A 10,065-nucleotide genomic window follows, 5' to 3' on the forward strand; every position below is an offset into this window, starting at 1 on the left:
AAAAAAAACGAAGTCCAGATGACATGATTCAACCTTTTTTGTTGATAAATAATATAATTTGATAAATCCACTGTACCACCCTATAATGTAAATATGGTAAAAAGCAGAGAATGAATCAGTAAAAAACATTTTAAATTTTCATTTAAAATTGTCAACATAGTTCAAAAACACAGAGATTTATTCACATTCAGTAATTTATATATTTATTAGGATTAACTACTTTGTTGAGCGAATTTAAAAACATTAGGTTTGGTACCAGCCATATCAGCTCTGTTCATTTCTAAATTCAAAGTCCAGCATTCCTTGAAGAAATGTCTGTTGCCTGCCACTGTTCATACCAGTTGTTTTCGTTTTGCTTGTTATTAAGATCGTCTTATGTTGAGAAATTGGCGTGAAATAAACGTAGGACACTAATAAACATGTCTTCATCTGTGTATCCTGATGACTTTGTATCAGAACTGACTGATTACAGCTCAGATTGTAGAACCAGATCAAACGCACCATTAAAAGTTTCTTTACCAGTCAGCTTTGCAGGGTTCGTCTCTGTGAAGCGGTAAGGGCTCAGTCTAAGGAAACCTGTAATGTCTGCTCAGTTTTCTGCTCTTCTCATCTTTTTCTGCCCTCAGCTCACTGCGCCTCTCCACCAGACAGAGGCCTGTTTTTCTCTCTCCCCCACATCTTGTTTGTGTGTTCACCACAGCACTCTCAGATCCTTTTCTAAATTATAGCCCCGCCGCTCTCAGCACACAGTGGCCAAATTAGAGGCTGAGAAAGAACAATGTTGCTGCTCCTGCGGAGCTCCAGGCGGGCGGTGGGAATCTGGGGCCACATTGAACCGAAATTGCGAAAGCTTTTTGCTTTGTTTAGTGCTGGATATTAAAGGAGCAGGACAGCACCTTAACACCTTAAGACCAACACTGCGTGGTTTTTATTTAGGGGGAAAAACTTAAGAAGAACCTGGAATGAGGAGAGGGCTTCAGGGTGCTCCTTCTGTCGCTCACGTTAGAGGCTTTGCACCAACAATAAACACATTTCGCATTAATAAAATATAGGTTGTAACATGAACGGATATTGTTGCTTATCAGTCATTGTGTTTGCAGAATTGATGCAGTACAGTACAGATCAATGAATTTAATTGTTTTGCTGTGTCTTCGATTGTATTTGCCTGTGCATGTGTGCGTTTGACCTCGGGAAACAAACGCTGAATGAAAAATGCTTTTAGGCATTAAACACCCTGTACAGCACAGCTCTGCAGGCACGGTATAATTCTACCGTTACTGTTAAGATCAAACACAAAAGAGCCAGACTTTAAACCAGGAAAGGATCCATTAAATTGTTTTTAACAAACAGATCTTGTTATTTTGCTGTGCGGACAGTTCAATGCCTCAGATGAAAAGGTTGAGGGGAAAAAAAAAAAAGCCTGAAACTGTTTTTGCTTCCTCCTTCCTGCTTCTCAGCAGTCTCTTCCGACCCCGGTGGTGTCATTGAAAGCAGCGATTCGTTCAAAAATGTTGAAACTAAAATGCAGAGAAGGTGTTTTTGCCGTAACCCGCAGTTCATAGATCACACTGCGACAGAAACAAAGGTTTCATGGTGCCCACATACATTCTGTGAACCGCTACGAGCATCCGCAAAGTTGTATATGCATCCAAACTACTTTTTCCAGGTTATTAAATACCCTCGACAACAGACTTGTATCAATAAACACACAGAACAATGACAGCCCTTTGAATTCCTCACATTCTTCTATCGTGTCTAAGCAGTTGTATTTGTTTACATTATCACAAGACTGCCTGGGGAGAGCGGTTATTTTTATGATGTGCTTTGTTTGGATGATTGTTGTTGCAAAGAAGGAAATGCGGAGGTTTGCTCAGGGAGTGACGATAAAGGAGTTGTGTAACTACAAAGTAACAAGTAGGATGGCAGGAGGCTGCAGAGGAAGGTAGGAAGGGTCTCAGGCTGCCTAACAGGGATGGCAGTCTGTAATTAATTTTGCATGAGTCTCTCTTCCCTTCTTGTGTTTGTTTTGTTCTTTTCTGTAAAGTGCAGTGCAGTTCCAGACGTGAAAGACAAAGCAACCTGACAAAAGATGAAGCTGCTTTTAAACTATCGGAACTGGTTTGAATTTTTAATACAGAAAATAATTTGTTAGAGACAAAGGTTTTGACGTTGAAAAGGAAGCTGCATAAAATCAGTCCGTCGTCATATTTAATAGCTTTGTAAAGAACTATGTTTAGAAACATGAGCTGAACTTTTAAAGTTACCGACATGTCCGTATCAATGTGTTCTGCATTGCAGAGGAACCGGAGAACAACGCTGACGCCAGCAACACAAGTGAGTAGATTTAATAGCGCTCCATATAAACTACAACCTTGTCACCTCTACGTGCTTTCTTATTCAAATCCTTTCCAACTTTAACACAACACATATAAACATTTTGAATTGGATGGTAGCTACTAGGAGTGTGAAGATTAACTGATTTGTAACAATTGCCAGACGTGCATGAGTTTGAAGCAACTGCAGCAATAGATAGTTTTCATTGACGTCATCATCCGGGTTCTTTTATCCAGCGGTGCCATATCGCATTTTGCTTTAAGCAAAAAGCACACCAAGAGCGCTAATGAAACACACTCAACTGAACCAAACGCCGTCGTACGAGGCGTACTTGGGCCATCACCGCCCACCAAACTAACCAACATACCTTTAACTCCTCTCTGACTGCGGCCCAAAATAATTTGTCAAGCGTCCACAAATCTACAGGAAGAAGAAAAAGACAGGTAAGTTGAAGGGAGTTCAGCGGACGAGACGCAGCGAAGGCTGGAGTGATGAGTGATTGAGATAGACGGAGCCGCACAGTCAGTTTAGGGTTAGAACATCTTACTCTGTTCTCCAGAGCTCAGAACTGATGCTTGGTTCTGTTGGGATCTGGACCAGGTGGGCTTGCCGTCACTTGCTTGATGGCGATTGAGCTGCTGCTTCTTAATGTTTTATGACCTTCTGTATTGCATGAAATGAACGTCTCACTTCCTCGTGATCAGATCGGTTGTAACAACCATCTGCATCATGCACACCTGCACCATCATCACACAGACAGACAAAAATAAACTGCTATGTCATCAATGGCTGACCTCTGCCGAGATGATGCATGACCTACAATATGGCAGATCGATCACATGATTGGCAAGTCATAACATCACTTGAGAACTTTCTTAAAAATAACTGTAGCAATGTAGAGACATTAAAATAATGTTTAAGTTCAGTTACGTTTTTATCTGGAAAAAAAACCCCAATTCCTTTTCATACAGCAAACAGCTCTACTTCTGGCTACACGTCCTGCTGTTTTCTCTTTAGTGACACCTACAGTTCAGGAGAAGAACTGCAGCAGCCGTGTCGGCGTTAGCACCAAACACTGAAAATGTGCTTAAAGCGATGTGAATCAACTCATATTCCAGGAAAATGTAATTTAGCTGCTCACGACTGATTTATTAAAAGTTTTAAACATGTCTGCTGTTGGCATTGTTCATTATTTTGCACAAAGCCTCTTTTTGTGTATTTAATTATTATCAAACAGGTTTTAAATATATATTTTTTTTGTTTGTTTGTTTGTTTTTTATACGTGAGCTGCCGACCATTTCTTTGCTTTGTTGTTATATATTGCTTTGAATCACACTGTATTGTGATTTAAGGCTGGATGTCATAGCATATATTGGTTTTTGCTGCAGGTATATCTTTAATGACTCAGATTGACAATATTTAATGTTTGCCACAAACTAAAAATGCCCAATCCAAGTAGCTAGCATCAGACGTTCTATAATAATTATATAGTCTTGTTAAAGGCAAACGCTGATTAGAAAATGTTTACTTTGAGGTCAGTACTGCATCTAGTTGCATAAAATCTATAAATTTGCTCAGCTTGATTTACAAGCTTGACAAAGCAGAAGTTGCTGAGTTGAGATGCAGCAGAGGATGGCGGGCACCGGACTGCTTGATTTTTATTGCTCGTAAACTCTTCTCTTCTTCTCTTTCCCGTCCAGAGGAGCCAGAAAATCTTGAGCGCTCAGTAGAAAAAGCAACTGATTTGAATGAAACTGAAAGCATTCAGCCCAAAGGTAAGAAAACAGAGGAAATGTTCGTGTTGACTCGCAGATGTGCACTCATCTCACACATTCTTATTAGTGACCACAGCTGCTGAGTTAAAATTATTCTTTTAAGAGACTCATCAGTTTTGTGGAGCTATATTTTGCCGTTTCCCCGTCTGCCTCCATCTTGTTTCTGCAGGAGCAGGCAGGCTTTGTGCACGCTCCTCTAGGGCCACGTGCATTTGTAAATCTGCTCTGCTGCAACTAAAGCCTCGATTGTTTGGTACAAAGTTGTCAGCATGTCTTTGGAGATTGAATCTGATGGATTACCTGGAAACTCAACCATCAGACATTCAATAGATCAGGTGTAAGATGCATATTATTCCAACTCGCAGCCACCTCAAACTATAGGGGTAATAATCATGCCAATAAATCACTTTTGATAATGACACCCTGTTGTTATTCTCGGATTTGTGCTGAGATTCAGGGTAATAAGATGGCATGTAATTTGAAAGTTGACATTTGTGGAGAGTGTTTTGAATTTCTATCTCAACAAATGTTCTGCGTTCTTAAGAGTTAAGCCAGAAAAGGAGATTAAGACTTGGGCATCGTGGAGTTTACAGGTAGACGGGGAAAAAAAATCATTAAGCATCTGCTTTGACCAGATTGTTGGGGTTGAATAAATAGGACAGGCTAGCAGCTTATGAAAGTTGGCAGAGGTACACAGGTTGGTGTAGGAGGGGGGAAAGCTCAAAAAATGCCAGACAAAGGCACCAGAGAAGAAAAAGAGATGTAGTTAAACAACAGTCGGGATCAAGGTGAGGTGTTGTGTTATAGAGCTGGCCAGCATGTAATGTGCTTTTAAATGTAGCCTGAGTACAACATGAAGGAATCACAATGGACAGCCTGTTTTATTCAACACAGGTGATGGAGCATTTTATTTTTTACAAAAGCTTCATGTTGCCTTTCAGAATCATCCTCTGTGACTGTTTATCAGTGTCTAACTCACTTTTTTTTTTAATTATTGCTGATTACATTTAGTTATGAAGTCTATAATATTCCCTTTGATTTGCACTTGAGTTTTCATTTAACAAACATTGTTGACATCCTCCCAGAAACATACTTGTTGCAAAGAATGCAAAGTTTTATTTTTAGGTTTGTATGTTATACTGATATTATTTCCTGTGATTTAACTCAATTAAACAATAAATACATGGAAATATGATAAGTTACGTTTGTCTGTACATGCCCTTTGTCATAACGTCACTATTCAGTGTTCACTGGGTTTATTGCTCCTCAGACTGATGAAGTCTTTTGGATAAAAGACGAAACGTTTCAACTTTTTAAAAATTTTATTTAATTAATTACTTTTTTAATCCGTCCGGAAGACCTGACTTTGTTAGATTTTTCTACCTGGATTATTGAGCGTACGCATCAGGATGTTTACACGAAGGCTGCCAGCTGCTGTTGAACTTGAGCCAAAAATATTGCTCTCTCCATTCGTGAGCGTCTTATGAACAGTTAACTTTAAAAAGAATTGGTAGTAAGGACTAACACCGATCTTGCATCCTGCTTGTATTTCCTGTCCAGACGCAGCAGAGAACAAAGAATGACCAGCTGAGAGGGGGAACAATTGACCTCATCTGACAGCCAGCAAACTGTGCAAGGCCAACCACCCTGGTGTCAGAGTGTCAGAATGGGCTCTGACACTGGCCCAGGACAACCAGTTCCCACACCAGATGCTCACATCCCCAACTTTACTTTGCTCCCCACCACCACCTCTTTGCTAAGAAACCATTCTTCCCTCGAGTATGTTGGTACTGTATGTATATGTCTGTATAAACCCTAACGATAAGACTTGAACATAACCAGAAAAGATGAGCCATACCTCACTGTGTGCGAAGAGTCAAACATCATTTTGCCATCAGGGGTGCAGTGAGATCAACCAAGTTAGAGTCTGTTTTATTTGATGAAACCCACTGTGAGAGCGCGGTCAAACTGTCGGAGGACAGCAGCCACGGCTCCTACATGTCCACACTCCTGGCTGGATATTTAACATCCACCTTCCTTTAGTTCTTACAACTCATTGTGGCATTTAACTGATGCATCTGTGAGGCTCTTCAGAGAGCACCACACCAACACTTGCCCCGTCTCCTCACACACCGGTGCGCCTCCAAGTCGAGTCAGCCAATAGCTGTAAGGCATTTTATCTGTTAACGCCCCAGATCCTGCACACAAACGAGGATGAGCGTCTCTTGACGAATCGATTTGTTCTTCTGCTCCCCCTCTTCTTTTCTTTGCCATTTCCAGTGCATGCCAGAAAACTCCTCTGAATTTTCACCAACCTAAACAAGAACTACAGTCTTCTTCGCTCTTGCTTGTCTCCTTTCCAGATTGTCTCTAACTGTACGGAAGGAATCTGCCTTATTTCATATCGAACAACAAAAATCAGCACCACAGACATAAGGAGGTGGTCCAAGCTGGAATTCTTGGTCGTGTGTTGCTCGCAGATGATTTGTATTTTTCTTTCCATCATGTAATGGCTACAACCTGTTGCTAATCATTTATTTTCTTTCGGTTGATTAAACAAACAAAAAAAAAAGGTTTTGATTTCTTTAAATTGCTGGTATGATTCATTTATAATTTTTTAGTGGCGCCATACTAAAAATTTGATGAATTACAGTTCTACAAAAGGATGCCTTCATACTTTGATGTCTGCTTTGCTAAACTATTAACAGAAACAACAAATAAAGTTTAAAATGGAAGCCGTGTGTCATTGTGTAATGCTTCTTGTTTTTACATTGGTCATATTTATATTTTTATGTTAACTGATAAATTAGCCGATTTCCTTGTTAGACAAGTGTAGAAGTATTTAGTTGTATGTTCTGGTACAGAAACAATTACAGTGGTCCCTCGAGCACCAGACGCTTTTGGAGAGAGCCGGACCTTCGGCGAGCCAGCACGAAACCAAACAATGGTCCCGATCCAGTCCAAATAATCCAGAGAAATCCGATGAAAAAGGTCCGGGTGAGCTCCGGAGAAGACACTGGACCTCCAAGCAACGCCTCCCCACCCGAGAGGCTTCCTGGGCCGGTTCTGATCGGCTCTGCATCCACTGAGCACCAAGTCACCACGAATAAGGACCGAACTTTTTAATCAGGCTCAGATCGGATCAAAACTTTCCCTCCATTTTGACAGAAAGCAGCGGACTGAAAGCACTGTTGGCTTCTGGGTAATGTAGTTCTTCGACTGACGTTACAGTATATGCTTATTGAAAGAAAACTACAAAATGGCAGCGCCTGCCCAAAGTATTTTTTCGTTAACTTTTTTGATTCCGTACCGTCCCAATCACGCGAGTAATATTAAAGTTGACAATTGTGGAAAAACCACGAAAGTTGAACCACGAAGTAGCGAGGGACTACTGTAGTCTGTCCTGTAGTCTTTTACATGTTCACCCTTTGGCCCTCTGGCTTTTTCCTATATCAAATGAGACAATACGTTTTACACCCTCCCCTCAAACCACAACAAACTTCTCCATCTTCATCACGAGACCTTAGATTTTCTTTCAAATAATCGCTTCATTCCGTCGTGGAAATGTGGATCACGTTCACCAATCTTTAGAAACTGGGCTTGTAAAGACTTCAGCTCCTCTGAAGTGTGATTCTGTGGAAACCTTAAGAACAATACGACCTGCTGTAGCTCTTTTAACTGTATCAGTTTGGAGCAATTCAATAATTCTGACTAAACAGATGAGTTCAAATAGAACCAAAGTGGATTAATTCCAGCAATTCATGCAAACAATTTATAAACTTTTACGTTATCAATTTTGCATTATTGCCTGGTTATTTAACCTTTTTATGGAGAAACCTTATAGTGATAAGCATGCTCACACAGGTGTTTAGATTCAGGTGTTTATCAGATACACACTCAGTTGGGTTGTGGTGGCCATCAAATATATATTCTATATACCATGTAATGTATAAAATACTTTCTAATGATGTTATAACTATCATTATATGAGTTGTTTGTTGTGGTTTCTTGGTTTTGTCAGGGTTTTTTTTGTGTTTTTTTTTTTCTCTTTCCACAGGTCTAGAGGCAGACTTCAATGATGTTGATTTGTGTTCTCTTTATCCCTCTCTCTCTCCTCTTTTCCTATCTCCTTCTTTACATTTTAACTCTTCTCTCACTTTTCTGCTTTGTTATCTTCTTTTTTTTCCCGTTCCCGTGTCCATTACATCAGGAACAAACCCCAAAGCATATTCTAATAAAATTTAATTTATATATCAAGTGGAGCATTAAGGCCCACCATAATGCTCTGCTTGTGAAAGTAAATCTGGTGGGCATCACTTTGACACTCAGACAATAATTCTAAGTGTCACAATGCAATAAAGGACAAGGGGGGGGGGGGGGGAGACCAATCAAAGAGCAGTAAGAGGTAAAATATTAGGTGTTGATAAACCTCCCGCAGAACTTCACTTCAAAACATCTGAACTATCCCTTTAATGGCAAATGGCACCAATATTTTGACAGCTGAACCCAAGTATTAACACAAAATCTTATGTTTCTTAGAAAACAACAACAAAAAGACGTTGGAAACAGTCATGAGAGCCATGCTGACAAAATGAGTCACAGAGGTTTTTTTTTTTTTTTTTCCACTACTAAACGTTTCATTTTAGCAGAGCGCTGCTATCTAGGCCGCCCGGGGGAGCAGATGGTGGGGGTTAGGGCCTTGCTCAAGGGTCCAGAGTGCGGCAAATGAGGGTGGAAGCAGGTGTGGGTGCTTCACCAATCCCACCCACATTTTGATGTTGTCAGTACCAGGAATTGAACCACCTTCCGATCACAGGCTGACCTCCTCTAACCTCTGCTCCACCACTCCCAGTCTCATTTTCGTGTAATCTTAAGTTTAAATCTCTGACATGAAGGTGAAAGATGAGCATTTCTTCAAGGAAGGCCAGCTGTTTAATTTCTGTAATACAGCTGCTGGTCATAAAATTAGAATATCATGAAAAAGTTGATTTATTTCAGAAATTCCATTCAAAAAGTGAAACTTGTAGATTATTTACGTTCATTCAGACTGATAAATTTCAAATGTTTATTTATTTTAATGTTGATGATTATAACTGACAACTAATGAAAACCCCAAATTCAGTGTCTCAGAAAATTAGAATATTGTGAAAATGTTCAATATTGAAGACGCCTGGTGCCACACTCTAATCAGCTAATTAACTCAAAACACTTGCAAAGGCCTTTAAATGGTCTCAGTCTAGTTCTGTTGGCTACACAATCATGGGGAAGACTGCTGACTTGACAGTTGTCCAAAAGACGACCATTGACACCTTGCACAAGGTCAGCGAAACACAAAAGGTCATTGCTAAAGAGGCTGGCTGTTCACAGAGCTCTGTGTCCAGGCACATTAATAGAGAGGCGAAGGGAAGGAAAAGATGTGGTATAAAAAAAGTGTACAAGCAATAAGGATAACTGCACCCTGGAGAGGATTGTGACACAAAACCCATTCCGAAATGTGGGGGAGATTCACAAAGAGTGGACTGCAGCTTGAGTCAGTGCTTCAAGAACCACCACGCTCAGACGTATGCAAGACAAGGGGTTCAGCTGTCGCATTCCTTATGTCAAGCCACTTTTGAACAAGAGACAGCGTCAGAAGCATCTCACCTGGCACTGCTGCTGAGTGGTCCAAAGTTATGTTCTCTGATGAAAGTAAAGTTTACATTTCCTTTGGAAATCAAGGTCCCAGAGTCTGGAGGAAGAGAGGAGAGGCACAGCATCCACGTTGCTTGAGGTCCAGTGTCAAGTTTCCACAGTCAGTGATGGTTTGGGGTGCCGTGTCATTTGCTGGTGTTGGTCCACTGTGTTTTCTGAGGTCCAAGGTCAATGCAGTCATCTCCCAGGAACTTTTAGAGCACTTCATGCTTCCTGCTGCTGACCAACTTTATGGAGATGCAGATGCTCTCATAACACCTGAGCA

At 40.6% G+C, this 10,065-nt stretch overlaps 1 protein-coding gene across 1 annotated transcript in view; it reads left to right on the forward strand.

Moving 5' to 3' along the window:
• The window catches only part of macrod2 (mono-ADP ribosylhydrolase 2), a 612,591-nt gene extending 605,747 nt beyond the window's left edge, over positions 1-6,844 (forward strand). Inside the window, exons 16-18 of the mRNA XM_037678263.1 lie at positions 2,299-2,334; positions 4,035-4,109; positions 5,670-6,844. Of these exons, the coding sequence (XP_037534191.1) occupies positions 2,299-2,334; positions 4,035-4,109; positions 5,670-5,692 (134 nt within the window). The 3' untranslated portion in view covers positions 5,693-6,844. The remainder of the gene's footprint in view (positions 1-2,298; positions 2,335-4,034; positions 4,110-5,669) is intronic.
• Positions 6,845-10,065: the final 3,221 nt, after the last annotated feature.

This window comes from Nematolebias whitei, chromosome 1 (assembly GCF_014905685.2).
Source record: "Nematolebias whitei isolate Nwh7 chromosome 1, NemWhi1, whole genome shotgun sequence".
In the NCBI taxonomy this organism is placed as follows: Eukaryota; Metazoa; Chordata; class Actinopteri; order Cyprinodontiformes; family Rivulidae; genus Nematolebias; species Nematolebias whitei.